This window comes from Nycticebus coucang, chromosome 4 (genome assembly GCF_027406575.1).
Source record: "Nycticebus coucang isolate mNycCou1 chromosome 4, mNycCou1.pri, whole genome shotgun sequence".
Lineage (NCBI taxonomy): Eukaryota > Metazoa > Chordata > Mammalia > Primates > Lorisidae > Nycticebus > Nycticebus coucang.
The window spans coordinates 69,634,898-69,662,382 of NC_069783.1; the positions used below are offsets into that span (position 1 = coordinate 69,634,898).

Genomic DNA, 27,485 nt, shown 5'->3' on the forward strand with positions numbered 1-27,485 from the left:
ATGCATCTGAAAAAGCACACAAGGGGGCCATGGCTTCTGGGAGCTCTGCCTGGGAACTTACTGCGGGGACAGGAGCCCCCTCCCGCCGCTGGATCTGGGTTTATGGCTGCCAGCCCCCGGTCACTTTCTACTTGGATTTCCTGCAGCCATTGAGAGGCTCGGCCCAGGCCGCGGGCCTAACCTAGCCCGGTGGGCATTTATCAAGGACTTTAGTCTCAATAGTTGAGATTGTTAACAGAACAGACAGCCCAGAACTAGCCCCCCAAGCAGAGGTGGAGAGGTTAAATAGCTCAGACAATGGGAAACTGCACTTTGGGATTTTTATATTGTTTTTATTATTTATTATTATTATTAGTTTTAGTTTTAGGGTTTGTGTAGGGTATTAGTTTTCTTTTTTGTTTTCTTGGGGTTGCTTTGGTGTCCCGTTGTATTTTTCCTTTTGCTTTGTTTTGGGCAAGAGACCCACATTCTCATGGCGGGTGTTTGCTGGGCTCTCTCATCTTCTGTTTTTTCCATTTATGTCCCCATCCCCACGCACTACACCCACACACACGCACAAAGAAGCAAACCAGCAACCCTGAGTGGTGTGTCTTCTATGTCCAGTTTTCATTATCAGGGAGCTGTGCGGGAGGGTTAGACGGCTCCTTCCCTTCTCCTGCATGGTCGCGCGGACCCAGGAGTCAGTGGAACCGCCACCTCACCCCCCTCACACACACACACATACATCCTCCAAGACGGACTTCCACGTAGCCCCCAGATGACTCCGCGGGGCAAGGAGACCAAATCCTTCGGAAATCCTGACAGTGAGTGGGTACCTGGGGCTGCGGGAAAGGGAGGAGACGGTAGCGGCGGCGTGTTTCCTGGGGGCCAGTCACCGCACCGGCCTCAATTCTTTACGCACCACCTGAGACAGAGCATCACGTCGGTCTGGACGCCCTTTCCTCCATTACCCCCTGCCTCTAAGCTTTCTTTTTTCGCTAAATTTCTCTGATTTCTATTTTAATGTGGCGGAAGAAGAACTTATGAATTTTGCCTACTTCCTCTTTGTTTAATATAAAACAGCTATTGATCTGACTCCCCTTGGAGAGCCAGTAGCCAGTTACCTGGCTGTGCTTCTCCGGGGGTCCATACCTCAGTTTGAACCTCTGATTAGAGGAGGCCGAGTGGGAACGAGGGTGGTCTGGGTGGGTGGTTTGAGGTTTCAGCCTCCGGGGCTCTTTTACAGAGGGCGAATGCTGGTTATGCCCTGTGGGGGGGAGGGGGCATCCAGCTCCAGGGACACAGATAGCAGGGCCATGTCGCGTTCTGGCCGGCACCGCCCAGGAGTGCGCGGACGCCGGACAGCAGGACCCGCGCGCGGCTGCGGAAGTGCGCTGCAAGGTCTAGGGGCCGCTGGCGAAGGCTACGGACCCGCTGAATCAGCTCTGTCTAACTAGGCTTTTTTTGCTCTTCGACTCATTCCACAAACATCAGTGCTGCACCTACTGTCTGCCAGACTGGTTCTGGCTGAGGCTGCCCGCAAGCAGCTTCTCAGGGACTGTCGCGGTTCCTGACCCGCTCGGCCGTGACCTCAGGGGTAGCAGGGAAGAAACTTGGGCGCTGGGGTCAAGGGAGGAGAGCGCCCGGAGGCCGGATTCCCTCGCTGCCTCCCGGGGACCACGCAGGGGGTGGTCACCGCGCCAGGTAAATCCATGGGATCTAGCGAGATTTGTTCTTAGCACATAGTAGACACTCAGTGAATATTTGCCAAATAAAAGAAACGAGACAAAACCCTTTAGCATCGCCTGTTTTCATAAGGATAAAGCGGGCAGCGGCCTTCTCCCTGAGAAGCTGTGTTCTGAGTTTACCGTACCTAATTTTTTGATATTACACAGTCCTTCTTATACGAAACGGAAATGATGGCAGAACGTAGAGCAAGTATTGATATATAAAGTTAAAAACATATTTTTGGAATTTGGGTTGGACGACCCCGAACTTTGGGAACCACTGAAATACAAAACCTGAAAAAAACCTCAGCATTTTTGTTTGCTTGTTTTCTACTGGTAGCTGGATCGCCTGCCTGAAGGCCGCTTAGAAGGCGGCCCGACTGGAGCAGGAGGTCATAGGAAACGCTGGGCTGTTCGCAAGGGCAAGAAAGTCCCCAGCTTTCTGAGGCTGCTTGCTGGGTGTGAGGTTCCACCCGCAAAGCCAGCCAGCGGGTAGACAGAAATAACTGGATAAATCTGCGCCCCTGCCCCTCCCAACTCACCCGCCTGCAGCCCGCAGCTGGAGCTAAAAATAACCGGGCAATTGGAACCGCGGGCTCTTTAGTGTTTTGCTGGAAGTGTTGACTTTCAGAGTCCTCCCCACCACCCACCCACGCCACCCCATCCGGGAGCTGTGCAGAGCTAGGGCCCGGCAGAGGACCCCATGGGGTCGCACTTGCAACTTAGGCAGATAGAGGTATTAATTTAAAAAAATAGTACACACTCGTTAAAACAAAACAAAAAACTCACTGAGCACAGGAAGCTGGGAATGCCCTCAGGTCACCAGTTCCCATTTGTCCTTCCAGATGATGATTTTTCCGAATTCTTATGCAAACATAAATAAAAGCATAACCATATTACATAAGCTGTTTTGCAATTTACCTTTTAAAAAATTAATCTGCAGCTATCTTTTCTGCTGAACCAGTACAGTCCCTGAACTGTAAAGTACAGTATTCCTTTGCTTGGGGAAAGCCTCTTTCTGTAACCTTTGGACCGAGGTTAGAGTGGTTTTGTGAAGTAAACTCCCAGGGCAAGGGTCTTTTAACATTTTTCATTTAATCGTAAAATAAGGAATTAATTCATGAAAACGTCTTTATTTCCCAAACATCAACAAATGGCATCTCTCTCTGTTTCTCAGACTGTACTCTTAACTCCCACATAGCTGGGATTACAGGCAAACACCAGGCTCTTTTAAAAAAATATGCAGTAGAAAATTTCTCCCATCTCTTTACCCGTCACAACTTCCCAGCAGCTCACAGGCAGCCACTTTAACCACTTTCCAAAATGTCCTTCCAGATAAGGTTTATGCTTATGTAAGTCACTGCAGCTCTATTTTTTCTTTCAATATATCTTAGAATGTAAAGAACTTAAAAATAAACATGTATTTCATTTATATGAACTGGAGGGACCATAATGTATGTTATGTAGCTGGTGCCTTCTTGGTGGACATTGAATTTTTTTAAATCTGTTGTAACTCTATATAATGCTTCAGTAAATAAATTTGTTCCCTAGTCATTTCCACATGTGTAGGTATAGGTGTCAGAGAAGCTCCCGAAAGTGGATTACTGGGTCAAACGGTATCTGTATTTGAAATTTGGAAGATCATGCCACATTGCCCTCCATGAGATGGTAGCAATTTACACTCCTATCAGCAATGCCTAAAAGTGCTTATTCCTCCAGATCTTTTTTTTTTTTTTTGCAGTTTTTGGCCAGGGCTGGGTTTGAACCCACCACCTTCAGCATATGGGGCTGGCCGCCTACCCCTTTGAGCCACAGGCGCCGCCTTATTCCTCCAGATCTTGTCAGAACAGTCCACACTTAACATGTTGATATTGTCATATTATTCAGTGAAAAAAGTTTAATAATTTATATCCCAATCTTTGCCCTACCCCACATTGGATATTATGTATCTTTTCACTTTGGCATTTTAATTTTTACTTCTTTGTTAGTGAAGTTTTCGTGTCCATTGGGCAGTTCTATTTCTTCTGCAATCTACTGATTCATTTCCTTAAAAAGTTGAAATTTCAGCTGGGCATGGTGGCTCACGCCTGTAATCCCAGAACTTGGGAGACCGAAGCGGGTAGATTGCCTGAGCTCACAGGTTCCAGACCAGTCTGAGCCAGAGCAAGACCTCATCTCTAAAAACAGCTGGATGCTGTGGCAGGCACCTGTAGTCCCCGCTACTCAGGAGGCTGAGGCAAGAGAATCGCTTAAGCCTGGGAATTTGAGGTTGCTGTGAGCTATGATGACATAGCACTCTACTGAGGGTGACAAAGTGAGATTCTGTCTCAAAAAAAAAAAATTTAAATTTCAAATACCCTTTTCCAGGTGGCACCTGTGGCTCAAGGAGTAAGGCGCCAGCCCCATATACTGGAGGTGGTGGGTTCAAACCCAGCCCTGGCCAAAAACTGCAAACAAACAAAAAACAAATACTCTTTTCTTATTGATCTGTAGAAACTCTGTGTATTACAGATAGTATACCATTGTTTTCAATATGTGTTGCAGATTTTCTACTTTATAATTTGTCTTTTAATTTCACTTAGGATGTCTTTTGTTTTCTACAGTATAAAATTTATGCATCTATTTATGTATTTGAGACAATTTCTGCTCTGTTGCCCAGGCTAGAGTGCAGTGGCAGCATCATAGGTCACTGCAACCTCAAACTCCTGGGCTCAAGTAGAGATATTCCTGCTTTAGTCTCCCAAGTACAGCTGGCACTACAGACCCATGCTACCACACTAATTTTATTTTTTGTAGAGCCCAAGGTCTCCCTGTGTTGCTCAGGCTCGTCTCAAACTCCTGGCCTCAAAGGATCCTTCTGCCTCAGCCTTTCAAAGTGCTGGGATTATAGACATGAGCCATCATGTCAGGGCAAATTATCTTTTAAATTATAAAAACAATTCATACTGTTTTACTATGTCATGTAAAATATGACGTTCCCCATTTCTCCTACATAACACACTTCCAACTCCCAAGATCTACCTCCCGAACTTCACCTAATAATTCAAAAAATAAATATGTAAATTATATATTACAAAAGTAGTAGGCACCTATAATTTTAGCTATTCAAGAGGCTAAGGCAGGAGGATTGCTTTAGCCTAAGAGTTTGAGGTTGCTGTCAGCTATGATGACACCAGGGCACTCTACCCAGGATGACAGAGTGAGACTCTGTCGAAAGAAAGAAAGAAAGGAAAGAAAGAAAAGAAAGAAAAGAAAGAAAAGAAAGAAAAGAAAGAAAGAAAGAAAGGAAGGAAGGAAGGAAGGAAGGAAGGAAGGAAGGAAGGAAGGAAGGAAGGAAGGAAGGAAGGAAGGAAGGAAGGAAGGAAGGAAGGAAGGAAGGAAGGAAGGAAGGAAGGAAGGAAGGAAGGAAGGAAGGAAGGAAGGAAGGAAGGAAGGAAGGAAGGAAGGAAGGAAGGAAGGAAGGAAGGAAGGAAGGAAGGAAGGAAGGAAGGAAGGAAGGAAGGAAGGAAGGAAGGAAGGAAGGAAGGAAGGAAGGAAGGAAGGAAGGAAGGAAGGAAGGAAGGAAGGAAGGAAGGAAGGAAGGAAGGAAGGAAGGAAGGAAGGAAGGAAGGAAGGAAGGAAGGAAGGGAGGGGATGAGAAGGGAAATTAGCCAAAGCAGTGGCACACACCTATAATTTTAGCTATTCAAGAGGCTAAGGCAGGAGGATTGCTTAAGCCCAAGAGTTTGAGGTTGCTGTGAGCCATGATGCTACGGCACTCTACCAAGGGCAACAAAGTGAGAGTCTGTCTCAAAAAAATAATAAAATAAAAATTATAGCACTATAGAAGAAATAAGATTGTTCCTGAGTTTATAATAGTTGAAGTTAAGGGATGGGTATATCTGAGTTCATTATACTATTCTAATTTTGTACATGTTTGAAATTTGTCATAATGTTTAAAATAAAGATCATTTTACATATACATGGTATGAGTGTAATTACAGGATAAATTCCTAGAAGTGAGCTTTTAAAATCCAAGTAGATACACTTAAAGTTATAAGTATTTCCAAGTTTTATGTCAAAAATGTTGTAATAATTAATACTCCTAGAAATCACATGTAAATATGCCATTTCTTCAATCCTCCCAACCCAGGAAATACTCAATTTTTTACAGTGAAATCTTTTCAAGTGAAAAAGCTTATTTTTACTAGCATTTTTAATTGAGGGTGAGATTAAACATGTTTTCATATAATTTTTCTTCATTTTAATTTTCTCTCTGTGAATTATTTGTTCATATAGTTAGCCATGTCTCTATTGGATTGCTTACTGCTTTACCATTGTAAGTGCTATTCATATACTAAGGAAATGAGCCTTTTTTCATGACATGTATTACTAACATCCTTCAGTTTTTCTTCTTTTTTTAATTTTAGCTGTGAGATTTTTTTTCCAGATATGAAATTTAAACTGTAATTACAGGAATGGTTGTTTTCTTTGGGGTTTCTAGATTTTAGCTCCTGATTGGAGAAATCTCTACCTAAAGTTGTAAAAATTTTTGTTACAATTTTTTTTATTACCTAGTCTTTACACTAAAATAAATAATAAAGAAACACACAAAAATGGGAGAAATTGTTCTTCCCTGACCAGTTTTCACTCCCAGAGGCAACGGGAGAATGAGGTGCTTATCCGGCCAGACTTGTTTTTATCTGTGTTCAAACACACAGACACTCATGCACATGGAGTTTAGTTTTACCTTTTTTTTTTTTTAAATATATAAATGGGTTTATACACACTTGCTGTTTTCACTTATCCATATATAATGAGCATTCATTCAGGTCCGTATGGGGGGATGGACCTCATTTTTGTTAATTTCTACATAAGTAGCCAAGGCATGACTATACTGTGATTTTATCAACCATTTTCCTGTTGATAAACATTCAGCTTTTTCCTTTTTCTCCCCCTTCTTACAAACTATGCTATAAACAATGGGTCTTTCTTTATCAAGTAGGCCAATATTTCTCTGGGATAGAAAATGCTGTAAAAATTCTGGGACAAAGAAACTGTGCATTTTTTATTTAGCTGGGCATTATGAAATTGCCCTGCAAAAAACTTACATTGTATCAATTATGTTCTTAATAACAGAGCTTGAGAGACCCCAATTCTGTTCACCTTTGCCAGCTTAATTTTCCCGGTCTAATATATAACATATGGCATCTCCCCCTCAAAAATTATCTCATTGTTGTTCTAACTTTCATTTCTCTGATTCCCTCTGAACTTGAGTTTATTAGCCACTTATGTATCTTCTCATTTGAAGAATGTGTTCAGTTTTCCACTGAACTGTTTGACTTTCTTTATTCACCGGTCTACAGAGGCTGTGTTATACCAGACAAGAGGTCGCTGCTATGCATGAGTTATGAATATTTTCTCCCGAATCTGTCTCTTGTTTTGCAGCTGTTTTCTCTTATCCTGCAAATGATTTGATTTTTTAGTTTTTCCAATCTGTCACTTATTTTATTTTTAATAATTATTCTTGGGGTATGTCAGTGTTATTGGATGTCGTCAAACAGTAATAAATGAACAACAAAACAAAAAAGAAAATTATTCTGTATTTTTTCTTCAATTTTTAGAACTTTATTTTTTACTTTTAAATTTTTCGTCTATTTTCTGTTTATTTTTTGTTGCAGTGTGAGATAGATTATTCCAAATAATGACCTAATTGTTCAAAAGCCATGTCTTTAATAACCCCGTCTATAGTAGAATTATTCACTCCTTATTTTTTAACATATTGCCTTAACTAGTCTTCCATTTTCAATTTTTCCAATTAGCTTGAGGACAAATTTTTGACGAGGAAATTTTATAGCAATCACACTACATTTGTAGGTTAAGACAGGAGGGATTTTGCACACTTCAAGCCACCACCTTAACGGGTTGCTGTGCAGAGGGAGTACTGGTCAGAAATGAAGGGACATTGGGCCTCAGAGGTGTATTGAGAGAGGTATCAGGACCCAGAAATATTTGGTCCTGGGGGTTGGAAAGAAAAGATAACCTTTTTTATTTATTTATTTTTTTTGAGACAGAGTCTCTGTCACCCTGGCTAGAGTGCCGTGGCATCATCATGGTTCACTATAACCTCAAACTCCTGGGTTCAATTGATCCTCCTGCCTCTGCATCCTAAGTAGCTGGGACTACAGGCACCTACCACCACCCTCAGCTAATTTTTCTATTTTTTGTAGAGATGGGGTCTTGATATGGTTCAGGCTGCTTTTGAGCTGCTCACCTCAAGCTGTCTTCCCATCTCTGCCTCCCAGAGCTAGGATTACTACCATGAGCCACCACAACTCTCCGGATAAGCTATTATTAGGTCAGGAGTCACCACCTCTCCTAAGAAAAGGCTTCTTGGGCAGAATTCACCCTCTCCTATCTCCCCAGCACTCACCCATCTTCCAAGAGACCTAAGAGGAGCAAAACTTAGGACTCATTCCATGTAGACTCAAGCATTTTCACCCTAACAAGTGCCTAGGCACAAGGAGGCCCTAGAGTGAAAGCCGTCCCTCCTTCCTGGTGCATCCTGAAAACTCCACCCAGAAAGGGAGCAATTCAGGAAGGCAGACTATGGCAGTAAGAATAGGCTATCTTCTACTGCAGGGAAGACCAAAGCCCTCAGAGGCTTAATGAAACATGGGTATATTTCTCACTCACATGACAAATCCATCACAAGTGGACAGGGACTCATCTTGCTACTCAGAAACCCAAGCTGATGAAGCTTCATTTTCACTCCTGCTTCCAAAACTATCACAGAAGGGAGAAAAGGGCATAACAACACACACACACACACACACACACACGTTATTGGGTTTTGTTTATTTAGGGGAGGAACAGTAGTATCGCCTTATCTTGTGTTATTGTCTTCCAAGCACTCATTATCTTATATCTTTTTTGTTTCTGTCTCCCTCCCCAATATAAAGTCTATGGGAGACTTGGTGCCTGTAGCTCAGTAGTTAGGGTGCCAGCCACATACACTGCGGCTGGCGGGTTCAAACCCAGCCCAGACCTGCTAAACAACAATAACAACAACAACAACAACAACAACAAAAAGCAAGGTCTCTGAGAACAGCACCTTTTCTAGTTTGTTCATTTTTGTGTTTCTAGACCCTGGTATAGTATTTGGCACATAGGTGTTTATTAAGCATATATTGAATGACTAAATATATACAGTTGTTTTTATTTACATAAATGGGATAATACATGTTATTTTATAACTTACTTTCATGAACTTAATGTCAGTAAATATAGGTATTCATTCTCGCTAATTGTTACATGGCATTTTATAGTATGAATGTGGCATAATTTCTTCAAGCATTTCCTTTGTGGAGAATATTGAAAATGCTTTCAAATTTTCCATATTTTGAGCAGTGCTGCAACAAACATCATTGTTCTTTATACTTTAGAGCACATGAGTCCATGCCTCTCTGCCACAAATGCTAAAATAAAATCACTGAAGCAAAAGTTATGAACATCTTTAATCTTAATAAATGCAGACTTTTAGATGGTAATCATTGATTATTCTACTAACAATATATGGAAATCTGGATTTCCCTATGGTGCATCATTGTTTTCTAATTACCTAATAGTGTCTTTCCAGTCTTATGGGAGATAATGGGCTTTCTATGGTTGCTAGAACTTGCCTTATCCTGATTACTGTGAAACTGTGCTCATCTTTTTATATGCTTATTGGCCATTTAGATGTCCTTTGTATGAATGACCCAGATAAATTATTTCACCATTTCTTTGATTAGGCTTTTTCCCTTTTAAAAAAGTTATTTATTTATAATTGCATTTTATATATTCTGAAGATTATTTCTTTGCCTCTTTTAAAAGTATTTTTTAAAAATTATTCTTGTTCCTTACTGTGATCTTGGCACTTTTTTTCATACAAGTTTTTAGCTTTAATACAAATACATCCTTTGTGTTTCCTTTACAGTCTCCAGTTTTGTATCTTACTTAGAAAGCTCCTCGCAAACCTAGGAATGTAAAAATATCTTATAGTTTCTTGTAATGCCTTTATCATTCTACCATCTATGATTTGCACTTTAATCCACTTGAAATGTATTGTTATTTATGGTGCGAGAAAGGAATTTAACTTAATTTTATTCTAAACAGATAATTTATGGTCACCAGTCTACTCACCAAGACCAATCTTTTCCCATCCAGCATGCCCCTCCACTCTAAACTCTAACACTACATATACATGTATCTAACATCGTACTCTTCATTCCATTGTTTACTAATATTCAGTTATTTGCATGCCGTCTTCATTTCTGTTATATTTATATTCCATTTATTTACTAAATATTTTGGCATAATGCATTTTAAAATTAAATACCAACTTGGGCGGTGCCTGTGGCTCAGTCAGTAAGGCGCCGGCCCCATATACCGAGGGTGGCGGGTTCAGACCCAGCCCCGGCCAAACTGCAACCAAAAAATAGCCGGGCGTTGTGGCGGGCGCCTGTAGTCCCAGCTACTCGGGAGGCTGAGGCAAGAGAATCGCTTAAGCCCAGGAGTTGGAGGTTGCTGTGAGCTGTGTGAGGCCACGGCACTCTACCGAGGGCCATAAAGTGAGACTCAGTCTCTACAAAAAAAAAAAAAAAAAATTAAATACCAGCTTTAGCCTCTCATCCTAAGCATGTAAACTCATGGGTTTAAATGTTTTTCCAATAAACATTAAAATAAGAACATAACCTTTAAAATGACAAATGTTTATTTACGTACCTTTTTAAATCATCTTTTCGTTTTGTTTTGTTTTGTTTTTGAGACAGTCTCACTGTGCCATCCTGGATAGAGTGCCGTGGCGTCATACCTCACAGCAACCTCAAACTCTTGGCTCAAGCAATTCTCTCGCCTCAGTTTCCTGAGTAGCTGGGACTACAGGTGCCCACAACGCCCAGCTATTTTTAGAGACTGGGCTCTTACTCTTGCTCAGGCTGGTCTCAAACTCCTGAGCTCAAGCAATCCCCTTGCCTCAGGTGTGAGGCATCTCACCTAGCTGTCAATAGTTTTTCCTCTTTTTTTTTTTTTTTTAATTTTTTCTTTTTTTTGAGACAGAGTCTCACCATGTCGCCCTCAGTTGAGTGCTCTGGCATCACAGCTCACAGCAACCTCAAACTCTTGGGCTTAAGCCATTCTCTTGTCTCAGCCTCCCAAGTAGCTGGGACTACAGGTGCCTGCCAAAACGCCTGGCTATTTTTTGTTGCACTTGTCATTGTTGTTTGGCAGGCCAGGGCCAGGTTCCAACCTCCCCCCCCTGGTGTACGTGGCTGGCACTGTAACCACTGCTTTAAGGGCACTGAGCCAGTTTTTCCTCTTAATTTCTGAGTTGTATTCCAGAGTATGGTTGTACCAGCTTGCTTAAGCATTCTCCTATTGAAGGACATCTGATTTGTTTCTATTTAGGGCTTTTAGAAATAAAGCTGCTAGTAACATTTGTGTATAGGTTTTTGTGTGAACATAAGATTTCATTTCTCTAGAATAAGTGCACTAAATTGTATGGTAAGTATATATCTAACTGTTTAAGAAATCTCCAGGCTGACTTCTGCAGTGGCTGTACCATTTTCCACTCCCATGTATGAGAGACCCAGTTTCTCTGCATCTTTACCAAACTTTGGCCCTCTCAGTCCTTTTTAGTCCAGCTATTCTAATGGGTGTTTCTCACTGCAAGTCTGAGGTTGCCTTTCTTGTATGGTTCTTGCCTCCCCTAACCCTGAGCTCAGTGGCTGACCTTGGCTGCTCCCTGAGGTACCAATGCTCTTTTGAGCTCTTATATGAAGAAAAAAGTGTGGACCCAATCTCAGGGGCTCTGGGAGGCTGACTCAGGGGGAAGGTATGTAGCTTCCAGCACCCTTCCTCTCAGCACCCTTCCTTTCATAGCTAAACATACAAAGTCATGTTTCATAAAAACCATGCTTTTGGAGATAGAGTCATTTCAGGTGTTGTGATCTCGCAGTTGGAAATGTTGCAGCACAAGCAAAGAGGACTGACCCAATGAGGTCTCAAATATTACCCTGTCTTTTTGGAATGGGGAAAGAATTGGAGCTGGGAGCTTGAGATGTCCTGAGAGACCTGTGTTCCTACAATATTTCAAGAGCAGGGCCCATGTCTGTCCAATGTGCTCTGCCAGTACCCTGGCAGGATCTGGCCTAGAACGGGAAGAAGGCCACCTCTGAGTGGTGGGTCACTTAGACCCATCTCCTCCCTGAGGTGGACTGTGATGTGAGCGTGCTTGGGGACTTCTTAGACCTATGACAGGACTCTGAGCCAGGAGCCCAAGAGGAGCCAAAGCATTCCCTAGAGGGGGGATGTGAACTGACACTGACCAGGCCAGGAATAGCCTCTCTCCTGGGGTGGGGATTTGGAGGGAGGGGCTCAGGTTAACCCTCTAGCTTGGAGATTCTCAAAGTGGGACCAGAAGTCCCTGCCAATCACAAGGAGCCTCCTGCCAGATAGCTCATCCCAAATACAGCTCCTTTCATTATGTTGTGGGGGAGGGTGTGATGAACTCATCCAGCTGTTTCCATTTTTTTACTCATGACCAAAGTCCTCTTCATTATAACTTATTGATTGACTTGTTAATTATTTTTAACAAAGTATTCATAAGGTAAAATGGGGATGCTTCAAGAGTTTATTGAGCACTGTCATTGAGACTTGAATAAATTCCTTAAAATTTGTTTCTCCATTTCCTCATCCATAAAATGGGGTTATTAAAGGTTCCAAATTCATGGAGACACTGAAAATACTAAAGTGCTTCAAACAGTGCCTGGCTGACTGCAATGGCTCTCACACACCTATAATCCCATTACTTATGGAGGCTAAGCAGAGAGGATCACTTGAGGCCGTAAGTCTGAGACCAGCCTGGGCAACATAGTGAGACCCCATATCTAAAAAAGTGCTTATTTAAATTAGCTGAGCACAGTGATGTACACTTACAGTTCCTGCTACTTAGAAGGCAGAGGCAGAAGGATTGCTTGAGAAGAGTTTGGGGCTATTGTGAGCTGTGATCACATCACTGCTTTCCAGCCTGGATGACAGAGTGAGACCCTGTCTGTAAAAATATCTTTAAAAACAAACAAACAACAACAAAAAAAAAAAAAAACGGAAAAAAAAGTTCACAGAGCTTGCTGGCCCAGAGCAAATATTGCAGAAGTTTCAACTGTTATTATGACTAGACTGTGAGCAGCCATTGCCATTGAGCTTATGGCTCCATCAAAAACTCCAGCTATGGGCACCCCCTGGCGGCGGCTGGAATTCCTGCAACTGCCGAAAGCTTTTGCTTTCTCACTTCTGCTTCCTCAGGGCTGCCTTGCCATTGCCTCCCTTCCCATTGCCTAGGTTCTTCCCAGACAACAGTAAATTACTATCAGTTTCTTTTTTTTTTTTTTTTCAGTTTCATTTCATTATTCTCGACATCATTTGTTGAGAGCTGATTGGCAAATCCTACAAGAGATGCTGCTGCATATTTCCACAATTAATTTTTAACATAAAATGTTCTAATAACTAGATTTGTAGGCATCAGTGTGTGTGGTTCAAACGTGGATCATCTCTGCCTCTACAGTGAAAGATGATGTGTATATACAGGGTGTCCATAAAGTTCGTGTGCAAATTGCACACTATTTTAAGTTGCACGTGAACTTTATGGCCACTTGTATAATCACTACTACTCTCAAAATTTTTACTTTTGCTGAACATTTTGTGTTGTTACTAAGTTCTTTAAGTGGGTATATGTAGTGAACATGCACTGCAGGATTTTCAACCTCTCTTAAGTGGTATAGAAGGCATTGGTCCAGAGCCCAGGGGGCGGCCCTGCTGTTCAAGACTAAGCACATGTGGAGGACCCAGTCCCCCATGAAAGACACTCTGATGGCCTGATGCGGCAGCAGTAGTCCTTGGGCTCCTCCAGGGACCCCAGGTCCCTAGTCTGTCCTCTACCCCACACTAGCTAGCCTTCCTATGGACCCCCACAGAGCACTCACCCATGCACACACACATGGCTTAGGATGTGGTTCTGGACATTTCCAGTAAGTCTTACTTGAATGATTACATCCAATTCTAACCCATCTCCTATCTTTCCCTCTGTACTTGAGACATATTTTTTTCTACTTATTCCTTATTCTGCTGAGGGAACAGAATCCCAGGTGAGGCTCATTCATATACATATACCCCTTAGATAGAATATTCTGCCCTGAGGGAAGTTGAGAAATCTGGGCCCAGAGAGGCTAAGCAACTTGTCAGAGGTCACACAGCCAGATCCAGGCCAGTCCTGTTAGATCGTAGCACCTCTTATTAAGATGGCTGTTGGTGGCTCCTTTGCTAAGAAACTAACCTGGCTCCTTTCATGGTCCCTGCAGATGCTAAGGGGACCATTCGGGAAATTGTGCTGCCTAAGGGCCTGGACCTGGACCGGCCCAAGCGGACTCGCACATCGTTCACTGCTGAGCAGCTGTACCGCCTGGAGATGGAATTCCAGCGCTGCCAGTACGTGGTGGGACGTGAGCGCACAGAGCTGGCCCGCCAGCTGAATCTCTCCGAGACCCAGGTAAGAGGCCAGCGCCAGGCCACTCCACTCTATCCTGGCAGCCGGGGAACTCCTTGGGATATGAGACCTCTTGAACTGCTACAGGGAGACCCAACTTTGCAGAAGTTAAGACATGCATGAGGGAAAGACAAAGCTACAGGTAAACCAGAGCAAAACATACAGTGTGGACAAGAGAGTCAGTAAATGCCACGTGGGGGCCTTCTGGGTCCATCAGGCACTTTGGATAGAAAATGGGAAAAGGACAGAGAAACTGGGGGGAGGAGTACTTGAGATGCAGGGAGTGGCTTGGGGACATTGACTTGTAAGAGGAGCTATAGGAAGGGGTGATGTGGAGGCTGGCTTGCTGGGGGAGAGATGAGACATAACAAAATTGTGCTGGGACGTCTCACCCACCTGAGACCTTTCCCACCTTCCATGACCTTTCCTTCATCTCAGTATGCCTCAGTCTCTCTTGTTGGAGAGGAGGCATCTTCTGCACACCTCCTTCACCTGGGAAGGCCTGGCATTTTAACAATATGCTTAACTCAAAAGAAAAAATAAAAGCCTTTATAAACTAAGCAGCTTGGCCGGGCACAGTAGCTCACACCTGTAATCCTAGCACTCTGGGAGATCGAGGCAGGTGGATCCCTTGTGCTCAGGAGTTCAAGATCATTGTGAGCAAGAGAAAAACCCCATCTCTACTAAAAATAGAAAAACTAACCAGGCACGGTGGCTCACACCTGTAATCCTAGCACTCTGGAAGGCCGAGGCTGGAGGATTGCCTGAGCTCAGGAGTTTGAAATCAGCCTGAGCAAGAGCGAGACCTCATCTCCAAAAGTAGCTGCGTGCTGTGGTAGGCGCCTATAGTCCTAGCTACTCGGGAGGCTGAGGCAAAATAATCGCTTAAACCCAGGAGTTTGAGGTTTCTGTGAGCTATGACGCTATAGCACTCTACCAAGGGTGACATAGTGAGACTCTGTCTCAAAACAGAAAGAAAGAAAAACGAGATGGGTGTGGCAGGAGCCTATAGTCCCAGCTACTTAGGAGCCTGAGGCAAGAGGATTACTCAAATCCAGGAGTTTGAGGTTGCCATGAGCTATGACACCACAGCACTCTACCCAGCTACCCTGGGAGGTAACAGAGTGAGACTCTGTCTCAAAGGAAAAAAAATTAAAAATTAAACTAAGCAATACCTTGTGTGAATGGAGACACTTCAAGCTAGTACTAGAGCTATAAAATAAAAATAATAACAGTAGTAATAACAGACTGGGTGTGGTGAGTCACACCTGTAATCTCTCCCTCATCTGTAGCAGATCAATTTGGATGGACCCAGAAGGCCCCCACGTGGCATTTACTGACTCTCTTGTCCACACTGTATTTTTTTGCTCTGGTTTACCTATAGCTTTGTCTTTCCCTCATGAATGTCTTAACTTCTGCAAAGTTGGGTCTCCTTGTAGCTGACCATTTTGGAAGGCTGAGGCTGGAGGATTGCTTGAGGCTAGAAGTTCAAGACCAGCCTGGGAAACATAGGAAAATTCCATCTCTACAAAAAATAGTAAAAAGTAGCTGGGTGTGGTTGTGTGGGCCTGGAGTGTCTAACAATTCAATTCTGACACTAATTCCCACAGGTAGGAGGATCACGTGAGCCCAGGAGTTTGAGGATGCAGTGAGCTATGATGACACTACTGCACTCCAGCCTGGCAACAGAATGAGACCCTGTCTCCAAAAACAAATAAATAAATGGATGATGATAATAGTACTTAGTACTTATTCATACGAGGCACTAAGTCCTTTACATATGTTCATTAACTGATTCCTCCCATTAGTGACATGAAGTAGCTACCAGTATTATCCCATTTTACCGATGAGAAAAGGTTATGCCCAAGGTCATACAACTGGTAAGTTCCGGAGCGGAACTTTGGACAAGCAGTCTCACATTTGCATGCTGCCTATAGACTGTGTAACTTTCCTTGGGCTTGTCAGAGAATAACTCAGAGACCCTCAGTTTAGCTATGGTCTAGTGGCTCAAACTCACATAGCAAGGTGATCAAACAATAGAATGTATTGTGCAAACAACTGCCAAAACAGGACTGGTAAGTGAGAGGAGTGGCTTGGGAATGAGGAAGCCTGGGTCTAGAGCAATGCACTGGCTTCCTACGGGGGAGCCAGCAGGGATGCTGTGTGAGTAGGGCTTTCCCTCCTGCTGCTGTCCCTCCCTTGGTGTCATGTCTGCATTGCAGTTAGAGCTCCCTGCTTCCCTCAGCAGAATTCCTCCAGCTCCTCAAGGCCCACCAGCAGAGCACAGATTACCTATTGGGAGGGGGCAGTCCTGATGTCCAGTGCCTGATGTCCCCCTGAGAGCTGAGTGTTCTGCTCCTAGGGAGAACAAGAGTGGGGAAGAGGGAGAGATGAAAGGGGGCAACAGGAAGAGGAGAGGAAGGCCTGCAGAGGGGAGCAGCTGCAGAGCTGTCCTGCTGTCCTGTTGCCTGGGTCATCTCCTCCTGCACTTGTTTTCCTCCAGGCTTCTGCTCATAAGGAGGCTGTTTACAGCTCTGCAATGCCAGAGCTCCTGGGGAAGTCAGAAAGACACACTTAAACCCCAGGACCAGGCTGTGACTCAATACCCACACCTTCCCTTACCCTAACTACACTCTCCTCACCTTGTTTTGCCTTAAACTCTCCCCCTGAGACTGTTGTCTGCGTACTTCAGATGCCCAAACCTGCAGCTCCTTCTGAGTCCTCATCTTTTGCTTGCCCTGAGTGAACCCCACCCCCACTTATACACCCTACATTTAGCTGCCCCCAGAGGTCAAGCCTAAGCCCCTCCTCCTATAGGAAGCCTTCCTAGGGCATCTTGACTTCTTCACAAGAGATGTGTTCCACATGGTTTGCCCTGTAAAGTAAGTGTGTGTGTGTGTGTGTGTGTGTGTGTGTGTGTGTCTGTCTGTGTGCGCGGGCGCGCGCTCGCATGCGTGCTTCTGTGTGTTGTGGTAGGCTCCAACCAGCACGCATTTCCCAAGGACAAGAATGTGTTTAAAGGCCACACCTGCTCTTCAGGCCTGCCCAGGGAGCCCAGCACTCAGTGGGCACACAGTAAGCCCTCAGCAAGTCCTCAGCTCACTTATTATTGCTCGCCACCCTCTTTTCTCATTTCCCAAGCCTGGGGGTGTGCAGAGAGTATAAGTAATGTACAGCCAACATTTATTGAAAGCATCCTATGCACCAGGCCCTGTTCTAAGGGCTTGACATATTCTAACTAGTTTAGTCCACAGAACAGCCTGTGAGATAGGAGCAAGGTTTCTCTTCTGACACCAAATGTATAGTGTGTTTGCTCCAATACCATAGGCAGACAGTGCTCCAGTTCACTGGCATCAACTGGAATGTCCAACAATTCAATTCTGTTACTAATTCCCAGAGTTAGCAAAGACCCCACAAGTTAAGGGCTTAGTCTCCCAAGACAGTGCCACAGCAGAGGCCAGTCACAAATCCCAGGTGCCAGCCCTGTGCTTCTCAATCAATGACCCTAAATTTGGGAGTTCCTAGGTCACCCTCCTCAGGTTTGATAATTCACTAGAACAGTGGTTCTTAACCTTCCTAATGCTGCGGCCCTTTATTATAGCTCCTGTGGGTCGTGACCCACAGGTTGAGAACTGCTGCACTTGAATGACCCACAGCACTCAGGAAAACACTTCACTTACAGGGGGTTTTTTTAATTGTTTTAGTTTTTTTAGACAGAGTCTTACTTTGTCACCCCAACTAGAGGGTAGTGGCAATATCATAGCTCACTGCAACCTCAGTCTCCTGAGCTCAAGCAATCCTCCTGCCTCAGCCTCCCTCCGAGTAGCTGGAACTACAGGCACATGCCACGTGTCCTGGCTAATTTTTCTGTTATTTTTTTTTTAGAGACTGAGCCTCACTCTTGTGTAGCCTGGTCTTGAACTTCTGGCCTTAAGCAATCTTCCTGCATGAGCCTCCCAAAGTTGTAGGATTATAGGTGTGAGCTTCCATGACTGGTTTACTGTAAAGGATGGAAATCAGGAACAATCAAATGGAAGAGAGGCAGACAGGGCCATATAAGAGGGAGGCCATGGGGCTGCCCTGTCCTCTCCAGGTTCCCACTCTGCCCCAACACTTGGGTCTGATCCTTCAGGAGTTTTTATAATTCAATCTCTAGCCTTCTCCCCTTCCTTGTCTAGCAGGGAGGCTGAAAATTTTCACCCTTCTGTCGCATGTTTGGCCTTTCTGGAACTGGCCACCATCTTGAAACTAGAGATCCACCCTGGGTCACCTCACAGCATAAAATTCATGTATAATTCAAAAGGCCTTGTTAGAAGTAAAAAAAGACACTCCTATCACTCAAAATATTCTAAGGGTTTTAAGAGTTGTATACCAGGAACCCAAAAAGACCAAACATATTTTTTGTTTTCTGATAAAAATTTTGTTTTATCAACCAGTTTACATATCACAAACATATATTATGCTAGCTAGGCGCCCATAGCTCAGTGGTTAGGGCATCGGCCACATTCACCAGAGCTGACAACTACAACAAAAAATAGCCAGTCATTGTGGTGGGCACCTGTAGTCCCAGCTACTTGGGAGGCTGAGGCAAGAGAATCACTTAAGCCCAAGAGTTTGAGATTGCTGTGAGCTGTGATGCCATAGCACTCTACTGAGGATAACATAATGAGACTCTGTCTCAAAAACAAAAACATACTACAATAGGTCTTTATTATTTCTACTTCAAAGAAGATGAAAACATGGCACAGAAAAATTAAATAGCTTGCCCAAGATTTAAAGTAAGCACATTCATTAGGTCATTTAAGCTTTAGAAGAAGATGACGTTATGGGTAATCTTTTTTTTTACAGCTCACAGCAGCTTCAAACTCTTGGGCTTAAGCGATTCTCTTGCCTCAGCCTCCCAAGTAGCTGGGACTACAGGCACCTGTAGCTACAGGCTATTTTTTTGTTGCAGTTGTCATTGTTGTTTAGCAGGCCCAGGCCAGGTTCCAACCTACCAGCTTCAGTGTATGTGGCTGGCACCCTAACCACTGAGCTACAGGAGCCGAGCCTTTATGGGTGATCTTATCCCCATTTAAGTAAACTGAGCCACAGAGAGGATAATTAACATGTCCAAGGTTATATAGCTAGAATTCTATGGAATCTTTAGTGTTCACACATACTTTTGTTCAAAAATATTGTTGAATGTACCAGATACTGTTCTATGTACCAGATACTGTTCTAGGCACTAGAGATACAGCATAGAACACAACAGACCAGGCACCTGCCCTCCTGTAGCTTACATCTATAAAACAGCATTTTCAAGATTGATAAGTAATAGCTCACACCTATAATCCCAGCACTTTGGGAGGCTGAAGCACCGGGCAGCACAGTGAGACCTTGTCTCCATAAAAAACAAACAAACAAAGAACTTTAAAAATTAGCCAGGTACAGCTACTCAGGAGGTGGGAGGATCGCCTGAGCCCAAGAGTTCCAGCCTGGGTGACAGACCAAGACCCTGTCTCCATTTTAAAAAAAAGAATGGATGCTGGGCATGGTGGCTCACACCTATAATCCTAGCACTGTGGAAGGCCAAGGCAGGTGGATTGCCTGAGCTCACCAGTTTGAGACCAGCCTCAGCAAGAGCAAGACCCCATAGCAAGACCCCATCTCTAAAAAAAAGCCAGGTGTTGTGGCTGGCATCTATATAGTCCCAGCTACTTGGGAGGCTGAGGCAAAGAATCACTTGAGTCCAAGAGTTTGAGATTGCTATGAGCTATAACGCCAGGGCACTCTACTGAGGGCGACATAATAAGACTCTGTCTCAAAAAAAGAAAAAAGAAAAAGAATGATAAGCATTGAGAGGGAGATAAAATGGAGTAGCATAATAGAGACTAGGAATTCTTTTTTTGTTGCATTTTGGCTGGGGCTGGGTTCGAACAGGCCACCCTCGGTATAAGGGGCCGGCACCCTACCCACTGAGCCACAGGCGCCACCCCCCATAGGAATTCTTTTATTAGGGTATTCAGGGAAGGCGTCTTTGAGGAAATGACATTGATCTTAGACCTGAATAATAGAGAAGAGATAGCCAGAAGAGGAGCCAGATGTTCAGAAGTCAAGGCAGAGGGTTACTGTGAAGACCTGGGGGGCAGGAGGTCAGGGGGACTGGCACAGAATGTTCTAGAAGCATCAGAAGGCTACTGTGGTTGGAGCTAGAAGGTAGTAGGGTAAGTACATAGGCCAGATCATGTAGTGCTTAGAGAGCATGATAATGCCTTGAAGGGTTGTGTCATGAGAAGACTGGCATTTTACAGAGGGCCAGGCTGCCTGCCTCTGGAGAAGGGCTCACAGAGGATAAGAGTGCATAGTCAAAAGTTTTGTCTTGGGTCAGTATTAGATCAAGGGGGGATATTAGGAAGGATGGGGAGGGGGCTGGTTTTTCTCTGACTTGAGTTACCTGAGGGTCTTTGTCCAGGATCTCTTAGAGGAAAGGATAAGAGATCCATCAGGTGCCCTCAGATAATAGATGGACTCCTAAAGAATTAACAAAAGGAGGCATGATCTTGTGGAAATCAAGAACAGGAACCATAGTGTAGCCCAGGTCAGTAGAGACTAAAAGCCAAAGGTTATCTTGGACCCAAGGGCTTCAGCACCAGTTGCTCACAGGTCTTTGCCCCTGTGCTTCACTGAGTGCACAGCCTGCCCCGCATCTCTCTGAGTGTCTGCTTCCCTCTCCTCTCCTCCTCTCCCCTCCCCTCCCCTCCTTTCCTCTCTTACCCCTTTTCTTGCTGCCATCCAGCATCTGTACCCTCTTCTCCAGATACCAACAAGACCCAGGCATGGTCCTAATTCAGGCAGAGAAAACATGGAACTTACTCAGAACCCATGCTCATTCCTAGCCTCTCCTTAATCTCTATGTGGCCAATTCAGCTGTCTGCACATTTAAATCGGAAGCCCACTCACAGGACTGCATGGGTAGAATGGTGAAGCTCTTTCCTCCACCCCACAGCACTGGCAGGACTCTGCAGGATAAAGGGTCCACCAAGGGAGGATCCGTGAATGAGACAGGGTGCAGCAGACTTCTGTCCCCGGCCTTGCCCAGACATGTGGCTGTGCAGTGGAGGCTGTGTTGGCTGCCCCAGAGAGCAGGCAGGGAGCTCCATCTTGCAACTCTCAGGAGAACCCTCCACACACCTGTGTCCCTCCAAGTGGCATGCACTGAGGTCTCCTCTCTCCATGTCAGAGAACAGGGACAGCCCCACTTAGTTCAGTTCTCCTTAGTTTTAGAAACCTCCTGATATGCCTTGTCACCATGCTTTTTTTAAAAAAGAAAATTTGGTGTTTGATTAAAGCAGTGTCTCCCAAGGCATGGTTTGTAGACCGCCTGCATGTAGAACTCCCCAGGGTTCTCTGTACATACAATACCTGTGCCACCCTCCATCCAGAGCTTCCGAATCAGATTCCTAGGGAAGACCCCACAACATTACATTTTTCCTTCCAGGTGATGCTAATGCACAAAATGTCTGAGAATCGCTGGATTATAGAAAAATGAGCAGAAATGAGATTATAGAAAATCTGAGCAGCTAATGTGTGATCACCATGCCGCTTAAAAGATGTCAATAAGCTCCGTGCCCATAGCTCAGTGGGTAGGGCAGGTTCGAATCCAGCCCGGGCCTGCTAAACAACAATGACAACTACAACCAAAAAATAGCCGAGCATTGTGGTGAGCACCTGCAGTCCTAGCTACTTGGGAGGCTAAGTTAAGGCAAGAGAATCACTTGAGCCCAAGAGTTTAAGGTTGCTGTGACACCATGGCACTCTACCCAGGGTGACAGCTTGAGACTCTGTCTCAATAAATAAATAAATAAATAAAAGACTTCAATATCTGCCAGGCACTTTACTAAGTCCACGGCTGTTAGCTTATGGAGTCATCACAACAAACTTAGGAGGAGGCATTAGTATGACCCCCATTTTAATGATGGGGAAATTGAAGCACCGAGAAGTTAAATAACTTGCATGAAGTCACCTGGCTAGTTAGAGGAACCAGAACTGAATCCAGGATTGTCTGATCTCAGCTCTTATGTACTATATTGTTTGTTTCCTTTAAAACCACTTACCATAACACTACTAACAAGCCCATGCCCTACTGCTGGTGTCTGACAGCCCTGTGCAGCAAGATAGGGTTTTATTTATTTTTGTGTTTTCAGCACCCACTGATGCCTGGCATGCACATATATCAAATGCTTGATATTTGTTGAACAGGACATAGGAAAGAGGACATGGCTGCAGAGAGGGGGAAGGTGAGAGACTGGCTCGGGACGCCCCTCCTGTGGCTGGCCTGGGGTGTCTTCAAATGGAGGACAAACTGCTGCATCCCAGTTCTGACAGAATGACACTTAGCTTGGATAAGTCACTCCAGCCATTCAGCAATTGTCCGTAGCCTCATGCCCACCTCTGCCCCAGATGGCTTCTTCTGGAACAGCAGAATAGATGATGTCTTCTTGGTGCGAGTTACAAAAGCCAGAGCTATCCTAGACACGTGGGTACCACTCATCTCAGATTAAGTATGTGCCCATAGTCACAGGAAGCAGGCTTTAAAGGATGCCTTTCTAGTCCTGCCAGCCAAGTGGACACCACGCCCCTCCCCTGGTGTATATCATGGGCTACAAAGTGGCCCAGCAAAAGGTCAGGGGTGAGGGGCAAGGGTGAAGTATTCACTGAGTTCCAGGGTATGAAGATGGCAGCCTACAGGGAGGCCACACAGAGCACTGAGAAGACAAGGGGAGGGGGACATCCCAGGACATGCACTGGCCTCACCACTCTATGGGGTCAGCTAGGAATGCTTTCCTGAGAGATGTAAAGGACCAAAACTTTGGATTTTGGAGGAGGAACAAGTTCAGAAGGCTCTGAGCCTGTGTCTCCTTCAGTTTGCCCCATGTTTGCTGGGCATTAAGAACCAACCCCCTAGGAACTGTGGGTCTGATGATGGGAAGCAGAGAGGTAGGCCTTCACACTCCCATCATTGATATTTGCCATCCTGATAGCACATTGGAATCGCCTACAGAGCTCTACAAAAATCCTGATGCCTCTTCCCCTAGAGATTCTGATTTAAGGGGTGTGGGGTGGGGCCTGAGCATCAGCTCAGTAAGTCCAATATGCAGCCAGGGTTGGGAATTCCTGGCCTGACCCATAGATGCCCCTGCTCCATCTGCCTCTGACTTTTCCTCTCCTCCCCTTCTGGGGCCTAAGTTCTCTGGAGACTTCCAAACCCAACACCAGCCCACGCCCACCTCTCCTTGCTATACACAGAGCATCATGAAGATGGGATGAATGGCAGAACATCTTCTAAATGCTTTATCACTCTTCATCAGTCACCCATTATTCCTGCCACAGGCTGTGCACCGAATTGCCCTCTGTGTTCTGGGAGTGAGTTAGCGCAATCTTTACTAGACCCTCAGCTCCCTGAGGGCAGGAACCATCTGTGTCCCCCTTCTCTCTAGTTCAGAGCTAGGAACAGAGGAAGTGAGCAATAAATAGTAACAACTCACATTTTGTGTGGGCCAGGAACAATGCATTTTTTTTTACTCCACAATGGCTCAGTTTTATTGTCCCCATTTTATTTATTTATTCTTTTAGAAATGGGGTCTTTTGCTCGGTGCCTATAGCTCAGCAGCTAGGGTGCCAGCCACACGCACCGGGGCTGGCAGGTTCAAACCCAGCCCGGGCCTGCCAAACAACAATGACAACTACAACAACAAAATAGCCGGGCATTGTGGTGGGTGGCTGTAGTCCCAGCTACTTGGGAGGCTTAGGCAAGTGAATTGCTTAAGCCCAAGAATTTGAAGTTACTGTGAGCTGTGATGCCCCTGCATCTATGGAGGGCAACATAGTGAGACTCTGTCTCAAAAAAAAAAAAGAAAAGGAAAGAAATAGGATCTTTGTATGTTGCCCAGGCTGGACTTGATCTCCTAGGCTCAAGGGGTGATCCTCCCACACCAGCCTCCCTAGTAGCTGTGATTATAGGTGTGTGCTATGTCCCCATTTTAAAGTTGAGAAACTGAGACTCACTGGTGCCTGGAGGTGCTGCCTGGCTTGTGGTCATAGGAGGGGAAGGTGCTAGCCTGGCAAAGAGGTCAGGAAGCTTCAATGAAGCCCTGTGCACAGCCACAGTCCCCAAGGAGCTAGTGGGACCACCTCACTGAGCAGTCGGGTTCCAGGGGTGACAGAAAAGAGTTTTATTCTTCCTGGTCATAGATTTTAGCCAGTCTGGGCTCAATCTTTCTGGACCATCCCTTATTGATGTCTTCTTCAAATGCTCCCTCTTCAGAGAGCCTATATTTGCTACCCCGTTAATAAAAGTCACCCCCTCCTGTCCCACTTCCCATCCTGTCACTTTCTCTAAAGCAGTGCCCCCCAAAGTGTGGTACATGGGCCAGTGCCAGCCCGCAAACTGTTCTCTATCCATGACAAGTACAGAAATGGAGAATAAGTTTTTAGAAATGTATATAACAATCTTTCTGGTAAGTCATTTTAATTCTATTTTACAAAAATATTGGTCCACGACAAAATTGGAAACTTTAAAAGGTGGGCACAAACATTTGAGAAACACCACTCAAAGCCCTTATTGCCAATGAACAGACATGTGTGTTGGCTTTTATTTGTTGCTCCTCTGTCTGCTGCACGTGGTCAGGGTCTGCTTTGCTTTGTCCCCACTGACTTCCCCAGCCTAGAGCAGTGCCTGGCATGTAGGAGGCACCCTACGCATATTTGTTGAGTGAATGAATAAATGAAGCAATCAACCTCAGGCAGATCTCCTAGCTTTCTGGCCACTTTTGGTTATTCAAGCTCAATACAGTCTCCTTTAAAACACTGAACTCACACCTGGCTTAAATTTCATCTTCTCTCCCAGCCCAGCCCTGCTTCCTTAATCAGAGGAGCCTTGATTCCCCAAGGGATTCCCCAAGGAGGGATCTGCACAGGAAGGACCTTGCCCACTCTTCCCACCTCCCAGTGCAGCCACTGGAAGGGAGGGTGCTCCAACTCAGGCTCCTGCCCCCTTCCCAAGATTGGAGGGCAAGTGGCATCAAGGGCAGAGATCTTTTTAAGTGGGCACCTGGTCTTACCCTAGGCCCCATGCTTCAGAGGGCCGCACTTTGGCCCTCCTCTGTTCATACTCCTCTTCATGGGATAAGGACTCAGCAAAGCCAAGGGGTTGTGCTTGCCAGGAGCCTGTGCCTACCTTCTAGATGGCTCCCCGGGTGACCAGGGTTTCAGCATTCCCTGCCAAATGGCCCTGAGCCCACTTTCAGCACCTGCCTTTCCCAAGTCAGTCCTTACAAGGGCAGACCACAGATATTACCTGGAACTCTATGCTCGAGAAGCAGCCATGGGGGCTATTTGCAGAGTATGAACAGGCTGGGGTGGCCACACACGTGTCAGTCAGAGCCAGGATAAGCTGTGAGCTGGAGGCTTCCATTTTTCTGCTTACCACAGTTCTGCAGATGTTAGCGTTTGGACCTGAGGTAGAGAGACCTTTAGAGCACTGATTTCCTCACCTGGTGAGCTTTAATAACTAGAGTTGGGTCTCAGTCATCCCCATTTAGAGTTGATTGGTCTGAGAGTAGGAATGAATTAGAGGTTTAAAGCCCCCCAGGTGGCTTCTGTGGGCACCAGGATTGAGAGGCGCTATTGTAGAGACAGCTGCTATGGTCCCAGTCAACGAGCAAAGGGAGAGAAGAATGCACTCAGTAATGGAGTGGGGAGCTCTTGAGGGGTTCCCCCAGTTTTCTGTGCAGGTAAATGAAGGTGGCCACCACAGAAGAGGGAACTCAGGGAGAGGCCCCTGTGTAAGGGAGCAAAGCTGGTCTGTGCATGTGGGGTCTGGGGTGTTCTTGAGATGTCCATGGGATATGTGACCCAGATCTCGGCCCAGAGCCCTAAGCTGAGGTAGAGTTGGGAGTCTCCAGTACACACACATGTGTGGCTGAGGCCATGAACTTGGCTAAGAGCAGAGGATGCGTGGGCCAAAAGAGGATTTCAAGTATGTCCCAAACTCCATCCTCTGTCCGTTAACCCATTCTTCCATCCCAGGCCAGAGTCAGTGTTAGCAGCAGAGGGGCATTCATAATTCAGGGGACCAGGGTCCCTAATCAGCTCTCCAGAGCAGGCTGATTGTGGGGATACCTTAACAACTCTCTACTCTTCTTTCCCTCTCACTCCACCCTGCACCCCATTCCCACCCTCTCTACCACCTGCCCGGCCCCACACCCTTCCTTTCCTTTCTCCTCTTCCCTGACCCCACTTTGCTTTGCCTGTCCCCTCTCCCTTCTCAAAACTCACTCCCCACCCTCTGCCCCAAGGTGAAGGTCTGGTTCCAGAATCGCCGCACCAAGCAGAAGAAAGACCAGAGCAGAGACCTGGAAAAGCGGGCGTCCTCCTCGGCCTCCGAGGCATTTGCCACCTCCAACATTCTGCGGCTGCTGGAGCAGGGCCGGCTGCTCTCCGTGCCCAGAGCCCCCAGCCTCCTGGCGCTGACCCCTGGCCTGCCAAGCCTACCTGCTGGCCACAGGGGCACCTCCTTGGGTGACCCCAGGAACTCTTCCCCACGCCTTCACCCGCTGCCCTCGGCCTCAGCGTCCCCTCCGCTGCCACCCCCTCTGCCAGCCATCTGCTTTTCCTCAACCCCGCTCCTGGACCTGCCTGCTGGTTATGAACTGGGGTTCTCGGCCTTCGAGCCCTACGGCTGGCTAGAGCGGAAAGTAGGCAGCGCCGGCAGCGCCAAGAAGGCTAACACTTAAGACTCCCACCCTGTGCGACACTGAGTCCCAAGCACAGCACCTTCCCAGTCTCCTGTGCCCCAGCGGACTGCGCTGAGCAGGCCCCAGAGAGAAGGGGTGGCAGCCACATGCCCTCTCCACTGTCCCTAGCTCAGAGACTCGCGACCAGATGGCCTTGGTCCTGCAGTAGTGTGTGTGAGTGCAGTGTGTATGGTGTGTGCGCGCATGTGTGTCTCACTGAATAAAAGGAAACAATGACAAGAAGGGAAACAGCGTCCCTGCAGCCCCTCTACTGGCCCCTCAACCCCTTCCTCTCCTCTCATCACTGGGAGGGAAAATGGGCCAGGAGTCAGGGGACCTCAAATGGGAGCAGGCAAAAGCAGGTTCTGGGGCACGAACTCCTGCGGGGCAGCAGACACCTGGCTTCTCCATCAGTAGGGCTGCCCAGATCCCTCTGCACCAACA

The 27,485-nt window shown here is 45.8% G+C and overlaps 1 protein-coding gene across 1 annotated transcript in view; it reads left to right on the forward strand.

The window, feature by feature from the left end:
- Nucleotides 1-27,262, forward strand: part of VAX2 (ventral anterior homeobox 2) — a 31,638-nt gene extending 4,376 nt beyond the window's left edge. Inside the window, exons 2-3 of the mRNA XM_053588954.1 lie at nucleotides 14,081-14,268; nucleotides 26,604-27,262. Of these exons, the coding sequence (XP_053444929.1) occupies nucleotides 14,081-14,268; nucleotides 26,604-27,041 (626 nt within the window). The 3' untranslated portion in view covers nucleotides 27,042-27,262. The remainder of the gene's footprint in view (nucleotides 1-14,080; nucleotides 14,269-26,603) is intronic.
- Nucleotides 27,263-27,485: the final 223 nt, after the last annotated feature.